The sequence below is a fragment of the Myiozetetes cayanensis genome, unplaced genomic scaffold, assembly GCF_022539395.1.
Source record: "Myiozetetes cayanensis isolate MyiCay16 unplaced genomic scaffold, myiCay2020 scf20-37, whole genome shotgun sequence".
NCBI classification, from domain to species: Eukaryota; Metazoa; Chordata; class Aves; order Passeriformes; family Tyrannidae; genus Myiozetetes; species Myiozetetes cayanensis.
The window spans coordinates 1,474,242-1,498,002 of NW_026087412.1; the positions used below are offsets into that span (position 1 = coordinate 1,474,242).

At 49.5% G+C, this 23,761-nt stretch overlaps 3 protein-coding genes across 3 annotated transcripts; 2 read left to right on the forward strand and 1 right to left on the reverse strand.

Moving 5' to 3' along the window:
* The first annotated feature begins 205 nt into the window (after positions 1–205).
* On the forward strand, positions 206–9,815 carry MEIOB (meiosis specific with OB-fold). Its single transcript, XM_050317061.1, has 13 exons — positions 206–274; positions 3,122–3,179; positions 3,568–3,699; positions 4,389–4,461; positions 4,830–5,025; positions 5,316–5,416; positions 6,988–7,040; positions 7,127–7,222; positions 7,571–7,672; positions 8,151–8,304; positions 8,676–8,859; positions 9,310–9,396; positions 9,654–9,815. Exons 1-13 carry the CDS (start codon positions 206–208, stop codon positions 9,762–9,764), a joined length of 1,416 nt encoding a protein of 471 aa, XP_050173018.1. The 3' UTR covers positions 9,765–9,815.
* A 1,672-nt stretch (positions 9,816–11,487) lies between these two features.
* On the reverse strand, positions 11,488–12,713 carry FAHD1 (fumarylacetoacetate hydrolase domain containing 1). The gene has a single exon (XM_050317067.1). It carries the CDS (start codon positions 12,613–12,615, stop codon positions 11,944–11,946), a length of 672 nt encoding a protein of 223 aa, XP_050173024.1. The 5' UTR covers positions 12,616–12,713; the 3' UTR covers positions 11,488–11,943.
* HAGH (hydroxyacylglutathione hydrolase) lies at positions 12,713–22,844 on the forward strand. The gene is given in 11 exon segments (XM_050317062.1): positions 12,713–12,831; positions 14,573–14,603; positions 15,945–16,126; positions 16,549–16,613; positions 17,434–17,551; positions 18,525–18,633; positions 19,517–19,561; positions 19,564–19,619; positions 20,045–20,146; positions 20,401–20,480; positions 20,924–22,844. Coding segments are annotated over 9 exon segments (780 nt in total). The 5' UTR covers positions 12,713–12,831; positions 14,573–14,603; positions 15,945–16,021; the 3' UTR covers positions 21,024–22,844.
* Positions 22,845–23,761: the final 917 nt, after the last annotated feature.

Here is a 23,761-nt window from a genome sequence, read left to right on the forward strand (position 1 = left end):
AATTCATAACTTCCATCGCCAAATCCAAACAGTAAAGAATTGTCTACTTCAGATGGCTTGAAATGGCTTTTATTGAAAACAGATGCTATTAGGTCAAAACATTTGTGTTAAAAAATAACTTGTTATTCTCACTGTGAATAGTCTGAAGTGATTTGTTTAGATTTTTAAAAAACCTAAATTAGTTTTCTCCAGTTTCAGATGAAGAATGGCTTATTCTAGTGCAGCACGGGACTTTGTTGCACTTTCAGATCTGCATCCAAACCTCGCTCGTCCTGTAAGTCTCACAGACATGGTCCCTTTGTTCCGAGGTGAAACACTATCTGACTGTATTATATTACTGCAAAATTATGTAATTGCCATGGATTTAGGTACTAAGAGCATTAGTGCAATCGTCAGACAGAGAGGACCTTCCCTCCTTTGTGTGCAAACCAGCAAAATGAAAATTGATGCTGTTGTTGTCCACAGTCTGCGGGTACCACAACTACAGGTATTGACCGGACAGCTCAATGTCTGCGCATCAGAGGCTTCTTTGTAGCATTTTAAATGCCTGCTGAGTTAGTAAAGGCATGACAGAGTCAGCTTTATGCAGCCACAACGTATCTGGGACCATCAGAGGTCTTTCACCACACCTATGAACGTAGAGCCCACTCCGTGTGCTCAGTCCCTCTGAGCTCATAGCACTGTCCGTTATTAACACTGAGTTATTCAAACCTTCAGTGAGAGGTGTTTTACCTCGATAAAGGTCTCCCAGTTGCATGCCAGATAGGATTGTTTCTGTTTCTTTGCAATGAAAAGCAGGTTTGGTTTGGAAGGGACATAAAATCACAGACTGGTTTGGGTTGGAAGGGACCTTAAAGCTCACCTCGTTCCTCCCCCCTGCCATAGGCAGGAACACCTTCCACTAGACCAGGTTGCTCCTGAAGAGAGTGAAAACAAGTTTTCCTGTTTTCACAACTTTTTATTTGAGAGCGGCAACATTTAAACTTCTATTATTATTATTATTTTATTTTAAACAACCAAAAGAGAAATCACAGAAAAGGGATGATCTAAGAGAAGCTGTTTTATATCCCAGTCATATTTTATATTTTTCTGTCTTTTCATAAACTCCTGTTCTCCAGAAATGCTAATTTATTGTCATTGACAGTTACTCTCGAATAACGATCCACTAACTCAGTTAAAAGCTTTGATTTACAAACAAAACTCATCTTGAGTATTCCAGTTAGTAACACGTAGTAATGAAAATATTTTTCTGTAACAGCAATTCATGATAGAACAATCAGTGTGTGCTTAGGATGTTAAAACAGCTGAACAGATATAATTTAAAGCATCAAAATGTTTATTAGTTTGCTGTTTATCTTTAAAAGTAAAATAGATTGAAGTATAAACACTTGCAGTGTGTCTGTGGTGTAGCTCAGGATTGGGTTGAGCAGCCTTAAGCAATGCTCTGCCAAAAGAGGCAGCACGACTCTCTTCCAAAGGTCTGTGTTCTACTCCTCCTCCTCAGTGAAATTAGTGCTTGAGTAGCTGCACAATAAGCTGATCAAGGAAATGATCTCTGGAAGTTTTCCTTCCCCCTCCCTCCAAAATAGTTTCCAGCCAGATCACTTCCCTCTGCCAGCTCACAGTGCAGGCCTGGTGTTAGAGACAGAGAGGGGAATGAATTTCCAGCAGGGACAAGCAGATTTCCTTTGGAAGCTGCAGATTTCCATCAGCTTAATTCCTGTGGGGAGCCATCCGAAATGTCAGTTCCTTTGACTGGTGGTGAGATGCAGGCAACGCGCTCTGATTTAACTGATAAACATTTTTTAGAGAAACAAAATCAAAAACAGAAAAATAAAATCGTAACCTAAATCACTCCAGGCTGTGGACAGAAAGTCTTCCACCAGAAGATGCACTAACCCTGCTGTACGGTGTCCTCTTACTGGGTGCCTGTCACTGCAGGATAAGCAGTTCCCTTGCTCCCTCTAGTGATTCCAAGGGAACAGGGAACTGCAGAGCTGAGCAGGAGTCAGTATTGTTGCATTGAAGTCAGGCAGGTCACATTGCTTCGTGAACAGGTACAAAATTAATCTGGGGGGATTATTAGATCGTTTTCCTGCCCTTGCTGGCTGACTCTGGGAATCTGCTGGAATGACACAGGCAGTGCTGAGAGAAGGGCTCGAGCAGAGAAGCTGTGGCTGCCCCAGCCCTGGAAGTGTCCAAGACCAGCCTGGACAGGGCTTGGAGCAACCTGGGAATAGTGGAAGGTGTCCCTGCCCATGGCAGAGGGGTGGAACAAAATGGTCTTGAGGGTCCTTCCATCCTTATTCCATTCCAATTTTCATTGCTGACCTCTTAAATCCCAAACTAGCACTGCAACACTTCTCTCTCACTGAGGACTGTCTGCTTTAAAGACCCCTAAAATCCACCACACAGCTATATATTATTATTATATATCTCGATATATCTTCACAGCTGTGTTTGCTCCCAGTGGTTTTGTTTGATAATTCAGACCAGGGTGCTTTTACATAACAAACACAGGTTTAGCAAAGCAGAATAAGATTGATTTTGGTTTCAGTCACCAAGAACGTTCCTTGCCTCAGCTGCCAGTTGAAAGACAGCTGGAAAGAGGCACCTGTGGAAATTCAGGTTGCTTACAGGAGGCCAGGGTGACTGCCCTCCCCGTGGGGGCACACGTGTGTCTCGTGGTGCTGACAGCCAGGGAAACCTTGCATGCTGAACTGCAAAATAAATCCTGTCCAGACTTTTCATGGTGCATTTAAGGAGATCTGAGACCTGTGCAGAGAGCATGAAACAACAACACTGCTGCCTACCTGAGGAGAGATTGCTGTAGAACAGCCAAAACTGTGACTGCTTGAGGTGAACCTTTGTCCTCCCATTGTCTTTGCAAACAGAAACAGATGTATTGCTTTTAATATTTTTATTAGTGGCTATTTTTTCTTAGAGTAAACTCGTGTGTTTATGTTTTAGTTTTCATGTGGTACTCTGGAATAAATAGATTAAAATGATTACCAGTCAGAAATATGTTTATTATAATCAGTAGAGTATAATTCCATGAAATCTAATTCATCATATACATCTGTGTTTAATCCTTGTGTTCTATAATCTCTTTATTTTTCAGAATGTAATCGGTGTGGTTATTGGGAAAACAGATGTCAGAAGCTTTCCAGACCGAAAAAGTACAGTCCCTTTTAACTCTTTTTACTTCGCTTGCTTAAATGGTATAATTTGACAGAGATGGTTAAAATCAATATTAAAATTATAAACAGATTCCTCAGTGTAAAATGTATAGAATAAAAATGCAAAAATTGTGTGTGTTTGAGAACCACGATGAAAGAGCAGCATTAGTTTGGCTAAACCTTATCAATTAGAAATTGGAAAAGCTCCTTCATGGAAGTGTAGCCCCTTCCCAAACACCAGTGTGTTCCTGCACAGCCTGCTGGCCTGTAGTGTGAGGAAACTCATGGCAAAACCTAGGAGAGCATGGAAAGAGTAGTTCTTGTACACATATTCCAGTTAGAAGTGACGCTGTGCTAAGAACTGTGACAGTGCTGTTTGGTTTTGCAGACATTGGGTCCGAACGATACACCTTCAATTTCACCATCCGCGATTCACCGACTTACTTCATCAACGTGCAGGCCTGGGGCAGGGAGGAGTACATCAGAGCCCTCTCAGAAAGCTTCAGGGTTGGGGACTGTGGTAAGGCAGAGCTCGTTCTTGCCACGTCTCTGTGTGCGTGTAAACCGGTGTTTTGTGTTGGTGGCTTTGCTGTGTTTTTCTCTGAGGACTCAGAAAACAGCCTAATTGGAAACAAATTGTTCAGTTATGTTAAGTGTAAAGAGGAAAGGAATAAGATTCCAAAGATTTAAACTCAAAACCAGTAAATATGTCAACAAAAAGACCAGGCACAAACCCACTGAGTGCAGCCAGTGACTTCTTAAAAATGATTAAAAATAACCTCTGTAAAGTAGTTTGGTGTTTGTCCTCCCTTAGTTACAGATATGACTATGATTGTTCATAAAACCACCACAAAAATCTCGTCTTTGTTTACAGTATGTGCTTTTATCTTGTTAAATTAATGGAAAGCCTTTGCTGCCTACAGCTGTTTGGGTAAAACTTGTGACCATGCAGAGCACACACACGAAAACTCAGGGCTGTTGTGTTTCCACTACTTGTCTTCAGGACTCGTGGGGCACTTGGGCCATAACATGAGCTGTCTGGACAGTTGTGGCTTTCAGCATGAAAACATTTGGCAGTAGTTCTTACACACACCTTCTCCTTTCCAAAGCAGCATTGAAAACAATAATTTTTAGAGTAATCTCTCTTTCTATGTATCTAGAAGCGATTTTCTAGCATCACTAACATTGCTTATCAATGTTTTGTTTTAGTTACAATCGAAAATCCTTTAATCCAGTCAAAGGAAGCAGAAAGGGAAGAAAAATTCAACCCTGTAACTCCTAGGTAAAATTTAGAGTGGTTGTTTTTTCCAGAAAGATCAAAGTTGACACTTGCTTTAGTTGTCAGCCAGTTGCAGAAATTGGTAGAAATATTTGGAGTTAGTCTTCTTGTGTAGCTGTGCCTTCCCCCTGTGTTCATGTCTGGTGAAATAATCTCAGAGGGGAATATATTTCTCAGTATATGGTGATAAAGTAATTATGTTCTTTGTAACTAAGCAGAGTAAATTTCATTCTTTGAGTAAAGTCTACTCAAACTTTCTCTTTCTTGAGGGGAAACAATAAAGGAATGAAGTTGTTTTCTCACAAGAATTAGCATTTTACCCTGTTGATACAGGGGTGAGTGCAATGCTGATGCTGTGATTTGTTCTGTAGTTGCTACAAGTTACTGCTCAGTGAAAATCATTCAGTGGTCAAAACCTCTTCGTGTTACGAAGCAGACGCCAGGCTCCTCTCTCTGCTGCACCTGCCTGTCAAGGACCCTCAGGATTATTATTCCCTGGGGGATATCGTTGCCAACGGACAGAGCCTCAATGGAAGAATCCTCAACGTGCTCGCAGCTGTGATGTCAGTAAGTCAGGGAGCCCCAGCAGAGGAACTTCACTGATAACACAGATTTTGGGCCTCAGAGTACACAGGACTCAGTGGGGTGGCTTGTTCAGGTTGGAGCCACTTCAGGCAGTGACAACAACCACACACACCCTTTGAGATTTTTGTTAACAGCAGGAGTGGTCTCATTTTTAGTAGCCTACAGAGTTTTTTTCCCCTATTTTTCAAACTCTTCTATTTTCTAGGTTGTTACTTTTGTTCTCCTAAACACTTAGTAGGGGAGAAGTGACTGCTTCTTTTTTCTTTTTAAAGGTTGGGGAGCCAAAGTACTTTATGACTTCAGACAAAAGGAAAGGCCAGAGGTGTGAAGTGAAGCTGTTTGATGAAACAGAGAGGTCTTTTCCAATAGTATGGTAAAATGTCTTTTTATTCACTGAATGACACAAATTAATGCAAGAGTAGGTACATGAATTAACTGTTAACACACACCTGTTATAACACTGTTTTTAATTTAAATGCATTGTTATTTGGGAGGCAACTGTGATGAGGCAGCAATGTAGACTGAAAAGAGACTTAAAAAGAGATGCACTAGAGTGGCCTCACATATATTGTGCAGTTTTATGGCTTGCTGACAGCCTGCTGGCTCTCGAACGGCAAAATGAAGCTTAGCTCCAAATAGTTCCTTTTTTTAATGTGGACATTTGAACTAATTCAGGAAATGGCATTTAAAACCAGCTGCAAAGGCTGTGTGTTCCTTCCACAAACTGGGGAGGGGAAAGAGGGACGTGCTTTGTGTTTAAAGGCAAGCAGAATTAACAAGTGGATTGGAAAGAGGTTGGAACAGTTTTAAAACGTTTGAAATCATGCAGGAACATTTTCATACAACTTTGGCCATATTTTCAAACTCTACCCAGTTTACAAACACCACTGTATCCATACCATTGATGCATGTAAACAGTGACTTATTCAAGAGGAACATTTGCATTTTGCCCATAGTCTGTCCAATAAACTTGTGCCTTATCTACGTGCAAGGACATGTGGGGGTGTGGGGAATCACTGGCCCTGGGTTTGCTGTTTGTTGGTTGAAAAATGACTGAAATGACCTTTGTTCCCTCGAGAGAAGGAGCAAGACAGCACTGCACTGTGTGAGCTGTGAGCTGTATTACCATCAGTGGGATGTTTCACACAGTTTATACTCACAAACACAAAATAAACATCCACAGTGTGAAGTCTTCCAGCCCCTGGGCTGCCACCAGTGTTAATTTGGAGCAGCACCTCCAACAGCCTTGTTTCAGAGCTGGCACTTGAGCAACAGAGTTGTAGAGAAGGGATTTCAGAGCCTATCAGTGAAGAGGTGGCTGAGCAATGTCAGATGGAAATAAACAATCTTTTTCCAGGGATTAAGCAAAAAACCCCACCAGATCAAATCAGTGCTTTGGCAGTGTCCTTGCCAGCCACATTTAGGAGGAACTGAATGAGATTTTATCAAGGGACCTAAGCATGAAATTGCCATTTTGAGGGATACCACTGACCTCACTCCAGTCTCTTCATGCACAGCTACAAAGATTCCAGTGTTGGAAAGTGGCTGAACATCTGGCCAGGGGATCTGAGCAATCAGCCTGGCCCCCAGCACAGGCTCAGCTGACAAACACGTCAGCTGGGATTTGCTTTAGTTAGAAATTACTTTTATCACAGTTCTGAAACACACACAGCATTTTATCAGGTATATTCTGCATTTCATCATTTATTTTATCCTGCCTGGCATGGGATAAAATAAGGCCTGGCTTAGACTGTACAGAGAAGTTACTTGCCCAGAAAGCATCCTGTGGATACACATGGAATCTCACTGGCATGTGTGTGTAACAAAGCAGTCACCTCCCCTTTGACTAATTTTATTTTCACTATATTATTTAGTAGTTAAGTACTAAACAGTTTGAGTGCTCCTTCAAAAATGTTTTGATATGTTCACTTTTGTTTAATTTAGTTGGGATAACGAGTCCATCCAGCTGGCACAGAGTTGGATCCCTCAAGAAACAGGTATAACAGTCTGGTTTTTGTTTTTACTGTAGTTCTTAATGTCATACTTATTCTACACTAACAGGGTTGGGTTTTTTTGTGCACAGTTATATTTGCATCAGATGTGAGAATAAATTTTGACAAATTCAGGAACTGTATGACTGCAACTGTGATATCCAAAACCATCATTACAACTAACCCAGGTACTGCTTTGGTATTAATAATAATTATAGGCTATAATGCATTAATTAATCTATTGGAAGTCTAATTTCTTCTGCTTGTTTGTCTCACAAAGCTCCCTGCTTTTTGTCTGATATGTAATGACCAGTGCCTTTGGCTTCCACCCTGATTTATTTTATTTATCTAAACAGTCTTCACATATTCAAAGCAGAACCAACAGTTAAACTAAAAAGGATAAAAGTGACTCTTGGCTGATTCCAAGAGGATCAACTTTGTGTTGGTGCTACCAGAACACAAAGTTGTAAAATATAATGCTGCTGTTATTTTTCCATGCACCGTATCCTAATAAACTTCAAAAAATACATCTTCAGAGACAGCAGAAGCAAATGTTCTCTTCAGCTTCATCAAGGACAGTGCCCAGTCAGGAGCTTTGCATGATGGAATGAAGGAGCAGGCAAATGAATCCATGAACTGTAAGTATGGATGCAGACACTGATTTTATTTAACTGTATCCTGTGCTTTCACAGTGCAGCTGAAAGAATTCTTGCTCTGTGTGTTCAGAGAAACAAAGCTCAGGTACAGCCTGGCTCAGTGTTTAAATCTGCAGTGTTGTGACTGGGGCTGTCCCTTATTTTATTAATGAGTTATCTTCAGTTGATTGTGCCAGCTGCAGCCTGTCTGGTGTGTTCTTTCTGTCCTGAATAAATACGAAAAAATGAGAGGGAAAGTTTTTTTGTCAAAAGCTCATTTTGAGGGATACAAAGATTAAATAGTAGATATTTTCCTGACTTTAGTTCCCTTTTGCTTGACTTTCTCAACAAGAAGGTGTGGGGGGATTTTCTGATGCTTTAGATCAAATCCTCTCCTTTTTATTACCTTCAGATCCTTTGTTGCTGTTGCTCTTCTGAATTCTTTCGTTCTCAGACGCACTTAACGTGTCTTTTATTTTAGTGGAGACTATAGTTGATGTTTATACAGTGGAACAGCTGAAGGAAAAAGCTCTCCAGGGTGATGGGAAAGCTGACCCTGTCTATGGCATTATTTATGGCTACATTTCCACCCTGGACATTGATGATAATGTGTCCAAAGTTATGCGCAACAGATGGTGAGCAACTGCTTCAAATTGTATTAAAAACTGCTTGTCCTCCTTCCCTGACCCAAACGAGATGGAACACTATTTTAGTCCATTTCTGGAAAAGAAATAAAGCTCCTCTGGAGGATGCCATGTGGATTTCTGCTGGGTAGACTCCCTCAAGTAGCAAGGAGGAGGAGTTGGCTCCATGAAGAACTTGCTCTTTCTGGTCCTAGAGCCAAGAAAAAAGAGGCCATTTTGTCCCAGACAGACTTGAAAGTTTAGAAGACGACCAATTTTTTTTTTTTTTTAAGGACAAAGTCTCTTGGGAAATTTCAGCCTAGAAAAACGTTTCAAGCGAGGAGGAATTGCATATGTGCATTAATTACCTTCTCATGTTCCAGCTCGATCTGCCGGCTCGTCGTGAACGAAATGTCAAACACTTGCACTTTCTGCAGTGATGTCTCTCCAGAGTCAAAGTCAACCTTTGCAAGCTTTGACATCCTTGTGGATGTGACAGATCACACAGGAACTCTCCACTCCTGCTACCTGTCTGACTGTGTGGCTGAGGAGACCTTAGGCTGCACGGTAAGTAGGGAGGAATTAGGTTGTTATTTGAGCTGTGCTGTGAAGCCTGATAACAATTACAAATGTATGTCAATGTTCTCTCTGTGTGTGTACAACAGTTTAAAAAACTGCACCTATGTACAGACATACACAGAGCTTTCCAACAAGTCCAAAGTTAGAAGTCAGCAGCTGCTAATAAGAATTGTGTTAAATGTAAGAGTGAACACCCAATTCAAAATATTGCTTTATTTTAATTCACACTTTTCTGAGAATGTGGTTGGAAATCCCTAACTTTGATTCTCAATTTATTCTGGTTAATTTGACTGCCTGGGTACATTATCACACCATGTTAAAATAGAAAAATACAGCTTAGAAGTGTATAAAAATGGTGTAAGATGCTCTTTTCAACATCAGTTTGTTGTGGAGATGTTGTAATCACATGCTGAAGTTTCTGTGGCGTCCTGTTAACAGGTCCATGAATTCCTCATGCTGGAAGACGACCAGAAGACTGCACTGAAATGGCAACTTCTTTTGGAACGAAGCAAGATTTATTTCAAAGTTAGTATTTAATCTTAATTTAAAACAGGGGCTCTTTTTCACTTTTAAACTTGCCCTTCTTAGCAAAAGTGTTCCTACTCTCCCATCTCCCCCTCCTCTGTCCCTATTTCCAGGACAAAGCAAATGTTTTCTTCAGCAGTGACAGGTATATAGTGTAAAATATGGATCCATCTGTCAATCATGCTGTGAATCTGAAAATAATCTAGGCCAAGGTGCTGAACAGCAGTGAAAACAAAGACCCCTAATTATTTTTCCAGGTTACTTTGTCACCCAACTGGAGAACTGGGATGAAAGTGAATCTTCTTTCCTGCAAACTGGCAGATCCCGTGGAGGCGACTCAGAGCTTGCTGGGAAGAGACTGGAAATAAGAGGTTGTGCTATTAACAATGGCTAGGAAAACATTTCCTTCCCTGCGCTATTAGAGGTGGAATTCTTTTGTTGCCGGGTTTTGCCAAGTCTGTTCTGATGGTAGAGAAGGAATAAGCATTACTAATACCTGTAAATGGGCTTCTGGGTTGATCTTCTTCAGGTGACTCTACTGCAGAAAGTAACTTGGGCCTCAGCTTAAAAGTTAGTTCTACCAAAGCCAACCCCTTCCAAGGGGGGTGGAAGGTTTCTTCACTCAGTTGAGACCTCTGGAAACATCAGAAATAACAAAGAGGTCAAGACAGATCTGTTGATTTCTGTGTTTTAATTGCCTTGCTACTTTCGCGTTAGTTTAAATAAATAAAGACCCACTTTGAAACACTGCCTGGCTTTGTGGTGCACCTTGGTGAGTCCAAACATGGAACTTGTGGCAACAGAAGAGGTGACTCTCTTTGGGACAGATTAAGGCTTATAAATCAGTCATCAATTAGCAGTGCCCTCTGACAAGCAAACCATCAGCTGAGACTGTGAGCAGCACAGAGGAGAGGACTCTTCTTCACCAAAGTAGCTGTGCTTCACTGGCCATAAAGAACCCAGGTGTGTATATTTTGCCTTTCTCTGTGAATTTTTCCCCTATTTTTAATCTATTTCTGTCCTTAGATTCCCCTGCCACTGATGTGTTTCCTCACCTTCTGAGCACGTTGGGACTCAGCCTGTTTCAGACAGCCCTCCTCTTGCAAGGGATTTGTTATGCTGGGACACCCTGAGGAACACGGGTCACCCTCGTGCCCTACCTACCCTTAAAGCAACAGAGCAAACAGCCACAGAAACGGTGAATTCTGACGAGAATCCCCCAGGACTGCATCCCCTTCTCCCACAGGTGGGAACAAGGGACTAAACACCCCAAAAAATGCTGCCAGTGCTGGGTCACTGCACCCCTGTTGTAGCAATAAATGGTTCAACATTTTCCAGCCATAGCAGTTCAGATTCTGAAGTGAATGTTTCCAATAATTTAATCCCAGCTTGGCTCTGCTGTCAATGCAGGGCTGGAGACCCAACTGCACATGATGCATTGCTGCTGTCACCGTAACAGGAATGTTTGACAGGCACGAGGAAATGGAAACAAGACAGAAAGTTAATTCCATCCTTCCTCTTCCAGAATTGTTCACCCTGATGTCTGTTTTAATTCTGCAACGTTCTGCTTTCTTTTCACAGTGTGATGTGCAGCTCCCTGGACCAGGCAGCTCTCACAGAGGTGCCTGACTTTGGGAGACAGGAATTTTCTCCGTAAAACTCCCCACTTTTCAGAACAAATCCTTTCCTAGCAATTATTAAGATGTGACTCCAGTAAATGGAAGCATTTAACTTGGTGCTTGCACGTATGTAAAAAACCTATTCCATCTGTTTCTGTCAGAAACCAGTCAGTTCTGTGCAACCCTTGAAAATGCTAAGTTTTGATGTTTGTGTGGGGAGGATTTTTTTAATTATATTTTACAGCTCCCTCTGTCGCTCCATGGAATTGAAAGGGAACTCGCTGTCATGCAAAGTGGTGGGGAGTGTTGGATCAGCTGGAGTTTGGGGCTGGGGAAAGTTCCACAGCGTGGCTTTGAGCAGCTGGAAATACTCAAAAGCTCCAACTGCTGCACTGCATTGTCAAAGTAACAGCAATTGCTGCAGTTACATTTTTATTAAAATTGGATTGAAATCAGTAAAAGCAAAGACAAGTTTACTGGTGATCTTTACCCAGGAGCCTCTTTATTCTCGATCTTTTGTATTATTTCAATTTTAGAACATATTTAAAGATCAGCTTAGGACAAAACCAATTTTCCAGGCATCTGGCACACTTCCTGCTGCATTCATCCCTTGGAGTGGGAGGAAAAGCCATCCTCATTTAATTTGTGCATTTGGAAAATGCAGGAGGAATTGTAAAACTAATCAAAAAATCAAACATTTTTCTTTTGTAGAACATCCCAAGAAACTTTCTGTGAAGCTGCAGTTCTTGATTTACTGTTACACAGATACCTCCTCCATCACCACTTTGATCAAAAATTTTTCTTTTTAGGCAATACACTGGCAAAGCTCAAATCAGCACAGGCGAGAAGCACACACAGCACTTGGGCCACGGAAATGTTTGTTCACCAAATGTTCCCCAAAGAGCCTCGTCCCAGGTAGGCTCCTGGTTTAGGATCGCCGTGTTTGCTGGGCCACCTTAAACCGCATGGAGAGCACATCCCTGATCCCAGCCTCTATCTCATCGTTGGCCTCCACGGACCCAGTTCCTTTGGGGGACCCCGTCAGAATCAAGTCCCCTTCTTCCAGGGTGAATATCTGACTGATGTAGCTGATGAGATAAGGGATGGAGAAGATCATGGAGGAGGTGTCCCCCTCCTGCCTCAGCTTTCCGTTCACCTTGAGCCAGATCTGCAGCTTGTGAGGGTCTGGGATCTTCTCCTTGGGCACGAAGTCACTGACCGGGCAGGACGAGCCGAAGCCCTTGGCCAAGGTCCAGGGCAGCCCCTTCTTTTTGCACTCCGCCTGCGTGTCCCTGGCCGTCATGTCCAGGCACAGGGCATATCCCGCCACGTGCTCCATGGCAGCCTCCTGGGGCACGGCCTGGGCCCTCCTGCCGATGACCACCCCCAGCTCCACCTCGTGGTGCAGGTCGCGGCAGTAGTAGGGCCGCAGGATGGGCGACCCTTCGCGCACGTAGGCCGAGGAGGGCTTGAGGAAGAAGAGGGGCTCCGCGGGCAGGGCGTTGCCCATCTCCTTGGCGTGCTCCGCGTAGTTGCGCCCCACGCACACGATGTTCCTGCCCCACTCCCAGAAACGGGCCAGGGGTTTGGAGGAGGCCATGGCCGCGGCGCGTCCTCTCCCCGGGGCAGCGCGGCCGCCCTTGGGCTGTCCTTGCCGCTCCGCCGCCGCTCCTCCGCCTCCTCGGCCGGGTCAGCGAGCGAGCGGCGGGCGGGCCGGGGGGGCCGGGCGGGCGCAGCGCCGCCCCCGCCGCTCTGCGGGCCGGGCCGGGCCGGGCCGGTTCTGCCGCCGCCTCCCGGCGCCGGGCGGGCAGCGAAGGTAACCGGGCCGGGCGGGGCGCGGCGCACGATGCTCGGCGGGGGCTGGCGGGGGCTCGGCGCCGCCCTGGCAGTCGCGGCCGGCCTGGGGGCCGCCCTGCGAGCCGGTACGTGCGGCGGGGGCAGCCCCGGCGGGGCCGCGGGCGGTGTGCGCTGCCCCGGGGCAGCTGCGGGCGGTGCTCGGAGGTGCCGGGTTTGCGCTGACTCACAGCCCCGGGCAGGGCAGCTGCCGCGGCTGTTCCGTGCGCGGTTCCCGTGGCGGAGGCCCCGCGGAGGTCCCGGGCTGCGCAGTGCCGGTCAGTGCTCGGGGAGCGGGGCGGGGGGCCAGGGCTGGCCTTCGAGCTGGGCTCGGTGGGTGACAGGTTGTGTTGGCGATGTAAACAGCCCCCAAAACTGCCCCAGCTCTGCGTTTCCATTTCGGGCCTAAATACTGAGACTGTTTCCCTGCCCTGACGTAGAGCCTGGGCTTAGGCTTCGGAGCCTCTCGGGGAAGATTTGCCAGGGGCCTTTTGCATCACTCCGGGTTTAAGAACTGGAGAAATGAGCGAGAATCCATCGGGATTCACTGCAGACATGGAACCCCTGCTGCTGTCCTGGGAGCTGTCACACGAGTGCCTGGCAGCTCCCGAGCTCCCTGGGCCGCAGGGTGGGCAGGTCGAGTGGGACCGGGAGCTGCCCTGGTTTTAGGGACCAGCTCACCTGGTGTTGTGAGGAGCCTGAACCCACCAGGTGTGCAAAAAATACCGGCATGCAGAGTGTGAGTGTGGCGTCTCTTGTGAGGCAGTGCAGGGCTCTGCAGCTGGGTTTGGGCGTGCAGTCGTGTCTGAGTGACAGCCTCGTCTGACACAGGAATTTTCCACTCTTTTATGTAATGAAACGAGTAACCCAAAGTGCTCTGGAGGAAATGCACGAAGCAGCCCTGTTCCAAGGGAACCTGCTCTGTCAGTCTGCATGCAGCACGTCTGCGTTTTGTGATGACATTAACACTTCAGCTGCAAACCCTTTCCTCTTGGCCACTCCAGCTGTGCTGAGGAGCCGTTCCAGGAAGGCCAAGTGTGTGATTCAGGGGCTGCTGCCTCTGCCCTCCCTGCTGCTCTGCTGCAGGCCTGCAGTCTGAGGGGACGTGGTACAAAAGTGAGCGAAAATGAAGTCACTGGGCGTTAATTTTGGAGCAGAGCTGTGTGTGTGACAGGGAGTCAGTGCTGGGCCAGAGGCTGGGCATCACCTGGGGAACACCCTGAGCTGAACCAGCTCTCAGAACACGTCCTTCTCAGAGCAGGGCCCTCCTGCTCTGCTCTGACTGGGCAGGCTGGAAAGGTGCAGCTGAGCTGCAGATGGGAATTCACAAGGAGTGAGTTTCCTTCTTGGTGGATGTTTTCTCGTTCCTTTGTTGAAATTACATGTTAGAAAACATTTCCTTATGTGGCGTAGCTTGTTTGTTTGTTTTGTGAGAATTGTGAATTAAACATGCAAAGAGGCTTTGGGATACTGGCCAAGGTTAGAGGTGGTTCACAGGAAAGAAGCATTTTAAGTATTTGAATAATTCCTTTGAGTTGAAGTTAAGGTTGTGTTTTCTTTTGTTTGGTTGTGTTTTTTTCCCCAGTTAGTGTCTGGCATGCAAACAAACACCCAGCTTTGGTGACTGACAGCAGCCAGAAGTGCTCTGTGTTAGGGAGTGGGAATTTTTTTTTTCCTACCAAGGAATAGTAAGGGCTTTTTTGTGTTGTTCTTTTTTCTGAAAGGAGTCTTCTGCTCCAGAGGAACACTTGGCAGGTATGGATGCTTTCCTGAATACTTCACCATCAGTACCCAGTGCATGCCTGTTCCATCCTGCCTTGGGGTTTTCTTGAGCACAGTGTTTAATTTTACTGCCATCTCCCCCCCTGATTTCCCTTCCCTCATAAGCAGGTGGGATGGTGGAGGTAGAAGGGGGAGAGGCTCTGGGCAGTTGCACCAGAGGGCCCTGCCAGCTGTGGGCTGGGTTTGCAGCAGGAGCAGCTCTCTGGCTCCTGCCAGGGCTGGATCTCACTTTTCCAGCCCCATCAGCCCACGGAGCTGCAGCTCTGTGGGCTCCTCTCCCTGGAGCAGCTCTTACCAGGGCTGGGCAGGCCTGAGCCGCTCTGGGAGAGTGGGGCAGGGAGATAGCAGGAGGTGGCCAAGCAGGGAGTGTTGGGAGCCTCAGGGAGAGTGGGTGGTGCAGAATGGAACAGGGCTGAGCCAGCACAGCTCAGGCCAGCACAGCCACCTCTGGGGGTGAGCAAACACCTTGGTGGTGTCCAGGCAATGATTCCTGACCTGCAGGGTCTGACTCCTGTTTTCCAGGTCTGAACTGCAGACCCCCAGCAATGGGAGACCTTGTTTTCTTCCTTTCCCTTCCTTAATTTTTTATGGCAGAGCCTCGTAGGGCTTGGTCATTTCTTTAAGAGCTGTTAATCTGTGCCTTGGACAGTGGAGCCAGCCCAGGTTATTTGCCTCTGGAGCTTGCTTCTTGGATCTGATTAAACATTTAACCGAAAGCAAACATTTCCATGTTCCACTGCTGTTGCCTCAGGGTAGCCTGTGAGCAAGAGCCCTGTGTGTGCCTGTTCCCTGGCCAGGCAGGGAGCCCTCCTTCAATGGGGAGCTTGACTTGTGTCCATGGCTTGTGCAGGATGTCACTTCCCCAAGTAACAAACCCGATATTTCTGTTGTAGCAGTGCCTGTATTTCTGTATTTCTCCTTCCCCCCTCCCCCCTTTTTGTCCATTGGCTGTAACGTGGCCTTTTGTGATTGTTGGTTTTTTTCCAAAGTCACTGTCCCAGGCTGACCTTTGTCCAGCTGTTCCCTCTCCATTCTGCTTTCCTGCCCCTTGAAACCTCTCTGATCCAAGCACAGTGTTTCCCTTGCATGAGCAAAGAGTCCCATCCCCCTTGGGGACAGCTGAGGGGCACAAGGTGACACTGCCAGGCTCCAAGGCTTTGTCCTCTGGTGGCCTCGCTCCTCTTCCTCTGGAGGAGGCAGGTTGGGCTGTCCATACCCTCCCTCCTCTGGGACTGTGGATTAAGGGTCTTGCTGTGCTCTGTCCCACTTTTTGGCCCTCCTGGGCTGAGGTGTGGCTGTTTTTGGGGTGCCCAGGTCCAGCCCAGCTGCGAGCTTTCTTCCTGCACACGGAGCACGAGCGGCGTGAGCCCAAGACGGTCCCGCAAGCCGACATGAAGGTGGAAATCCTGCCAGCCCTCACAGACAACTACATGTACCTCCTCATCGATGAGGAAAGCAAGGAGGCTGCCATCGTTGACCCTGTGAACCCCCAGAAGGTAACAGTGCCCTGTGAGCAGAGCGCTCGCTGGGGCTCTGGGACGTCCTTCCAGGTTGCTGCATCCACGAGGGAATCGCTGACGCGCTGACTCAGCGTGGGGAAGGGCAGGAAATACTGGCTGTGCAGAGGTGCAGGCAGGGCTCACAGCCACGCTGCCTCCCCAGCCAGCCTGGCCCTGGCTGCAGGGCTCCCTGACCTCAGCTGGGGTTTGGCCCTTACTTTGATGTAGAGCAGAAAGGAGGAAATGGGACTGAGGGCTCAGTCGCTGGCTGGGTCAGAGCCCTCGTGCCCTGCTCTGGAACCCCCTGGGGAGGGATGAGCTCCCTGCAGAGCTGCTGCTGTGGCACTCACAGCTCTGCTGTGTCCAGGTTACTCACTCCAGGGGAGGTGTAACTGCCCTTGTGTGCCCTGTGCCCGCAGGTTCTGGATGCAGTGAAGAAGCACGGCGTGAAGCTGACCACTGTCCTGACCACCCACCACCACTGGTAACCACCCCTGCCCTGGGATCCCTCGGCACAAACACAGGCAGCCAGGAGCTGCTGCTTTTCTGGATCAAACGGATCTCTAAGCAGCAGCTGAGGTGTGAGGAGAAGGGTCAGAGCTCCTTCCCTTGGGCTTGCTTGAGCAGATGCATCGCCCAGACCGTGAGCTCTGTGTGCCAGTGCCTTCAGCCTTTAAAATGCTGATTCCTCCCGGGTGGCCAGTGCAGTACCTGGGTGTGGAGGTGGCTGTGGCTGTGGGAGGGAGCACACTGCACTGAGGTGCCAGGGCATGCCCCTGAGGTGTCCTGCTCACAGCCAGCAGCTGTGGGAGGATCCAGGTGCAGATTAACTCTGCCAGGGGTGCAAAGAGGAATGTTTTGCTGTGGCAGTGCTGAACCTGAGCAACCTCTGTGGCTGGAGAGCCAAAGAGCCAGCCCTGATCTGGACCAACCAGCAGCACAGGTGAATGCTGAGCTGTTGGATGCCTGTGTGCCTGCTCCATGGTGTCCTGTGGGACTCTGGATTACGTATCCCACTTATTCTCTCTACCCTGGTTACTGGAGAGTACTGTCTGTGAGCCCCTAAGGCTGGTGTTTGCCAACTAGGCAGGAACTTGTTCAGGGATTGTTCCTCTCTCTCACTGCCCTAATTACTGGAGAAATTATCTCCTCTCATGTTGACATGGCTTATTCAGTAATGTGAGGAGTGTTAGATACTGGGGGAGTGCCTGATCAGAGGTGATCACCTGGAGATTACCCTTGCAATATAAGTTACCATCAATTTCCCTTCATTCCCTCCCAAATCCATTTTCCTGATGTTCCAGGGACCACGCTGGAGGAAATGAGAAGCTTGTGAAGATGGAGACGGGGCTGCACGTGTACGGGGGAGACAACAGAGTGGGAGCTCTGACACAGAAGGTGTCCCACCTGACAGCACTCAAGGTAAAGGGAGGGAGCTGCAGGACCTGCTGGGGCAGCTCCTGTGGTGTCACAGCTGGACAGGTGTGGTCTGCCCCGAGGCAGTGTGTGCTCACAGCTCTCTGGCATTTCAGCATCTCTTGGCTGGAGGAGTTGAGGTGCAGCTTTCCCCCTTCTCCAGCCCTGTGCTCTGTGACACCCCCGTCTCGTTTTGGCTGCTGAGAGCATTGGCATGGCCCAGGCAGCTGGGACATGCTGGGTGTGCTGTGCTCCTGGGGGTCAGAGCAGCCGTGTGACAGGGCAGGGCTCATGCTCTGCACTGAACAAAGCCGCTGTTCCTGTGGGAATGACGGCTGGAACACGGGCTGAGGGGACAGAGGGCCAGCAGTGCCAGCTGCCTGCCTGGCTTCTCCAGAGCTAGAGCAGCAGGCCTGGCTGGAACCAGGCTTGGAACCAGGCTGTTTGTTTACAGGAGAGCTGGCAGATGACACAAACTGGCGTGAATGTCACTGCTGGCCTGGGGTGCACCTTTGGGGGGCAGCAGCACAGGAGGGAGCACAGGGACACAGGGGAAGGTGTGGGGATGAGCCTGTGTTTAATCCTTCCCTTTTCCTGAGCGTCATCCACTTCTTCCCTTCAGCTTTGTTGTTGTTTGGAGCTTTTTTTACGCCTGATCAGCTTTGTTTAGGGGTTTGTGTTGCTCTGGATCTCTTGGCTCTTGCTGCCAAGCGGGCATTGAGTCCCTCTGCATGGAAATGAAAGGATCTGGCAGTTCTTTGTCCCGGCACCTGCTTGCAGGAAACAGCTCCCTCCCGAGTCCCTGCCACAGACCTCCCTCACTGGCCTCCCCAGGAGCAGAGCTGATGCTTCCTGGCCAGATTGGTGCCAGCTTGGGCCTGTAGGAGCACTAGAGCACTGTAATAGCTGCAATTCTTTTCTAACCATCCGATGGGTAGCAAACAGAAGCTTAAGCTCCAGTCTTCTGCCTTCTTCTCAGGTGGGATCTCTTAATGTGAAATGCCTCAGTACGCCGTGTCACACTTCTGGACACATCTGTTATTATGTGACTAAGCCAAATAGCTCCGAGCCACCTGCAGTTTTTACAGGTGAGGAGTTGGGAGGTTCCCTTGCAAAGACAGAAGCCCCTCCCTCTGCCTGGGTGCCTCTGAGTCTGGCTGTGCACCCAGCCCTTCCTGCCAGTGCAGCTGCTTTAACATCCACGTCTTGCCCCCCTTGCCAAGTAGGAGTTGTAGGTGGAACTGGTGAAACCCATCTGGGTTTGGAAACCAGGGCAAACGACATGAGGAGCGAGCCCTGGATGAGTCCCACATCCAGCATTTTCTTCCCTGAAACAAAGAGCTGTTGGTTTCCTGTCCCAGGCCAAAGTGGCTGATCCCAGAACCTGTTGCTTTTCCATATATCTGTGCTCGTGTCTGTAACAAAACTGAGAGAGGAGCAAATAGAGGAGTAAGGAGGGCTGGTGCTGCACTGCTGGCAGCCAGGGTCTGGATCCTGGTGTGGGGAGCAGGGTGCCCCCTTCCCTGAGGCTGTGCCCAGTCTCCCCAGACTCCAGGTCATCCCTGTCCTGCTGGGTGTTCTCCAGAGCTTGCACCAGCTGCTGCATGGAAGAGGTAATGGCTTAAGCAAGATTTTAGGGAGCACTGGGGAGAAATGCAGAGGTGACTCATCTTTGTTCAACTTCATAGCAAAGAGTTCCTCGTCCGCTCCAGAAGGGACAGGAGGGGACAGCAGGCTGCCCACAGGTGGGGAGGTGCTGGCAGGGTGTGCCTGGCCAGGCTGTGGGGTTTTGTGCCTGCCACGTGGGTTTTTGTGGCACCGAGCCCGTGTGGGGCAGCCTGGCTGTGCCTGTGCCTTCTGCTGCTGTGGTGGGTGCAGCAAGGGCAGGACTGAGCCCTGGGGGACCCTGTGCCCAGGCTGTGCTGTGAGCAGCCTGGTGTGGGTCTGATGCCACGTCCCCCTCCCTGGCAGGTGACACCCTGTTCGTGGCTGGCTGTGGGAAGTTCTTCGAGGGAACCCCGAGGAGATGTACAAGGCACTGATCGAGATTCTGGGCAGCTTGGACCCCAGAACGGTAGGAACTCTCCTGCTGTGGGAGTAACCAGCCAGAAACCACCAGAGGCAGCAAAGAAACTGCCTTCCCAATAGTACTGCTGTTCAAAGGGAGATTTCCCTGTGTGTGGAAGAAATGACTCGGGGAGTTGTCTTTGATGGAGTCCTCTGGGAAGGAAGTGCCTGCCCCAAATGTGGGGAAAGAGCAGGGGCTGCTGATTGAAGGCTCTTGAGCTGGGACACGGGGCTCTTTCATCTGTTGAATGGGCAGGGAGTCCTGGCTGGCAGCTCCTGGCACTTGTCCCGTGCACGTCTCCAGTGGGAAGTGTCACGTGCCCTCAGGCTGACTTGGTTGTTCCTGCTGCCCCGTTACACTGGTGGTGGCACCTGGCACTGCACCTTTGTACCCTCAGAGTTACCCAGTGTCACCTTTCCTTCCCTTCCCAGAGGGTTTACTGTGGGCACGAATACACCATCAACAACCTCAAGTTTGCTCGGCACGTTGAACCCAACAACGCCAATATCCACGAGAAGCTGGCATGGGCCAAGGTGAGCTGGGTCATCCTTTCCCTGGACCTGATGGTTTTGTGGAGGAGGAGCCTTGCTGAGGAGGGGGGAGAGATGAGACAGTGCTGGGGAGAAAGAGGGTGGGAGTTGAGAGGCAGGAGCTGTTGTGTTCCAGGGAGCAGGGCCTGGCTGTGCCCAGAGAAGGTAGTTTGCTTCCTGGTGGAGATGTGACCCTCCTTGAAAACTTCCTGCTGTGCACAGGCCATTCCTTGCTCACCAAACATTCCCTGTTGCAGGCACAGTACGACAGTGGAGAGCCCACCATCCCCTCCACCATCGCAGAGGAGTTCACCTACAACCCCTTCATGAGAGTGAGGTGTGCAGGGGGGGTGGGGGTGGGAGTGTCTTTGTGTTGGGAGCAGGGATGTGGGAAGGTCTCCAAAGAAAGAGCCATAAGTGGGAATTGCTCTCCTGCCTCTCATATTCCTGTTTGATGCCTCCAAGACCCTCGTTTAAAACACACTGGCCGTGCTGGCAGAAGCTCGCTGGGTTTGAGGGCTGTGCTGAGCATCCATCCCTGACTCGGGGATGTTCCTTCAGCAAGCCCAGTTTGGCAGAGGGACAGAGCAGAAGGTGCTGCTGGAGGCAGGAGAGTGTTTGCAGTTCCCTTTAGACCAGGGGAGCTGATCAGCCGGTGCCACAGCCCCGGCTCTTCCATCTCCACGTGCAGCTTTTCCCTGCCAATGCAGCGACACGCGGCGGTTGTGACTTCCCAGCTGAGATTCTTTTTCCCCCTGTCCTGCTCTTCCCTCATGGCAGGGAGAAGACAGTCCAGCAGCACGCGGGGGAGACCGACCCCATCCGCGCCATGGGGGCCATCAGGAAGGAGAAGGACAACTTCCGAGTGCCGCGGGACTGAGCATCGCTCGCGCCGCCCGCCGGTCCTGCCGGCGCTTCCACCCTTCGCCTGTTCTAGGAGTCAAACCTTCTGTTGTGGTTGAGACAGTCCTGTCTAGGTTTTTATTTTGTTTTAATGGAGGAAGAGAAAAGCACTTTGCCCCCTTGTTGAGATGTTCTACGGCATATTTATATTACAGGGAAGAATATTTATCGCTCTCTTTGCTGTCTCTCGAGCTGTCTCGTGTCACGTGCAGATCGTTGGTACCGGTGTTGGTGTGAGGCTCTGAGGTTGGGCTGGCAAGGATCAAACCTGGGGTTTAGGAAGAAGCTCCTGTGAGTTTTGGAGGAGCCTGATGTGGATGCAGACAGTGGGACTGGGGCTGAGGTGCCTTTGTGTCAAGCAGAGACCAAACACAGTAGTTGTAGAGTTTCTTCCACGCTGCTGCTGCTGCAACGTTCTGAGTGTCGCTTCTGGACCCACTAAAACCAGTTCCCAGTGACAGACCTGCTGTGCCAGAGCCAGTTCAGGGTGTAATTTGGGAGCCACGTGGGGCAGCCTGGCTCTCGGAATGGCTTCCAGCTTCTCCCTTCTCCCTGACCTTCCCTGGCATGGATGGCAGTGACTTTCCCAGGCACTGCACTGCTTTACAGCCTTTCAGTCTTGAGCCTGTTTGCATGGACCTGCTCCCTGCTCTTACTTGTGACCTGTGAGTTCCCTGTGTTAGTGCCACACAAACGGTGCGGGGGTTTGGCTGATGGCTCCAAATCCCAGGAAGCATCCACTCCTGGTGAGGGGGGGTGTCCCAGCTGGGCAGTGGGGGGCCCCTGAGCAGATTTTGGTGCCTCTCTGTGAGGAACAGGGTGGGTGAGCAGTTGTCACCTGTGCCCAGCCAGGAGCAGCTGCCCTGGGGAGCAGCTCTGGGGGCAGTAGCTGTGCTGGGCCATGTCCTGCTGGGGTCCATCCCCCACCCTCAGCCCTGCCTGGCCCAGCCTCTGGAAAGGCCCTGGAGGTGAGGCTGTAACTGGGGAAGGTGCCAACGTGGTGCTGGTTGAACAGGGCTCAGAAGCCACATCAGGGTGGCAGATTTCTGTTTCTTGGTGTCCGTGGGGTTAAAAGCCATCCCTGCCCACAGCAGGGTGTTGGAACTGGGTCATCTTTATGATCCTTTCCACCCTAAACCATTCCAGGGTCGTATGACTAGAGCTGTGGGACCCCAGCTTGGAAACTGCAGGGAGGGAGCTCCCCTTGGGCTGCTTTTCCAGCAGGGAATAGCGTGTCCAAGTGGATGAATGGGGTGAATTTTGGAGGGAAAAAAATGCAGATTTGTGGTGATTGGGTCACCCCCTTCTGTGCTCCCGTCCTCCAGCTCGGGGTCTTTAAACAAGAGGTGTGAGTGACAGGGTGGGACCAGCCCCACATGGCATTTGCATCTTTCATCCTTCTTCTTCCTCCTCATTTTCTTTTCTTCGTGGTTCCTTGGTCTCCTCTGTACCACAGACCTGCTCCAGGACCAGAGATTGTTTCAAACAAATATTTTGCAGATGAAACTTTGAAAAGATTCAGATGATTTTGGTGTCTGTTTCTCCCCCTCTCCCTGGCACACGGTAGGTGATGCCACGCTGGAGCCTGGAACCACCTGTGTCCCTGTGCCTGCTGTTCCAACACCTCCTGCATGGCATTGTACAAGCACCAGGTTTTTATTTGCTTTAAAATGCTAAATTTTATGTAAATTAAGAATGAAAAGTGGTACTTAAAGCTTTGCTGCCTCCTGAACTGGAATGTTTTGCTGCTACACTGGAGTGGCTGTTAGAGGAGAAATAAATAACAGCTGGAAATGGAGCTGTGTGTGGGTTCTTTAGCCCCCAGGTTTATGAATTGATTTATTTTGTACAAGTGACTGAAGCCAAACAACTGGGAGCGTCTTTCAACCTAATCCTGGGGTGAGCAGATGGCATTTTGGGATCTTCTAGGGGTTTATTCGAGGTCTTGTGACAAGTGTATTTTCTCGTGAAAGGAGAAGGGAGCAGGTTCAGCTGCTTTGCTGTGAGCGACTTCCCTCCTGCACATGTGGCAGTTGGGACAGGAAGGACATTTGAGGGGCTGGAAGGGCAATGGAGCTGGGAAAGGGAGAAAAGGAGGCTCAGGGGGGACCTTCTGGCTCTGCAACTCCCTGACAGGAGGGGGGAGCCAGGGGGAGTCGGGCTCTGCTCCCAGGGAACAGGGACAGGAGGAGAGGGAACGGCCTCCAGCTGTGCCAGGGGAGGGTCAGGTTGGATATTGGGAAAATTCCTTCACAGAAAGGACTGTCCAGCCCTGGCACAGCTGCCCAGGGCAGGGGTGGAGTCCCCATCCCTGGAGGGGTTTAAAAGCCCTGTGGATGTGGCACTTGGGGCCATGGGTCAGTGGTGACCTTGGCAGTGCTGGGGGAATGGTTGGACTCGATCTCGGTGGGCCTTTCCAACCTAAATGGTCCCACTTGGGGGACCACGGTCACCCCTGAACCAGGATTTGTGTCCAGCTGGAAGAGGCACCAGAGCAGGGCTGTGGGTCCGTGGGACCCCAGGGTGATGCACGGGGTGTGGGGGGTGTCACCGTGGGAGGTTCCCTTTTCCCCTTCCTTTCCCGGCGCGGCGCTGCGGGATCCACACTGTGTGTGTGTGTGCGGTGTGTGCGTGGAAGGGCCGTGCGGGCTCTCCCCGCCCCACGCTGCGTGATCCGCCCCGCACCGCACCGGCGGGGGCGGGACGCGCCGCCCG

Bases quoted from the DNA above. Each gene is read 5' to 3' on its own strand.
- FAHD1 (XM_050317067.1), bottom strand. From the start codon at position 12,615: ATGGCCTCCTCCAAACCCCTGGCCCGTTTCTGGGAGTGGGGCAGGAAC.
- MEIOB (XM_050317061.1), top strand. From the start codon at position 206: ATGGCTTATTCTAGTGCAGCACGGGACTTTGTTGCACTTTCAGATCTG. The intron at 4,462-4,829 runs GTAAAATTTAGA...TTTGTTCTGTAG, and splicing joins TTCAACCCTGTAACTCCTAG to TTGCTACAAGTTACTGCTCA. The intron at 7,223-7,570 runs GTACTGCTTTGG...ATACATCTTCAG, and splicing joins CATCATTACAACTAACCCAG to AGACAGCAGAAGCAAATGTT.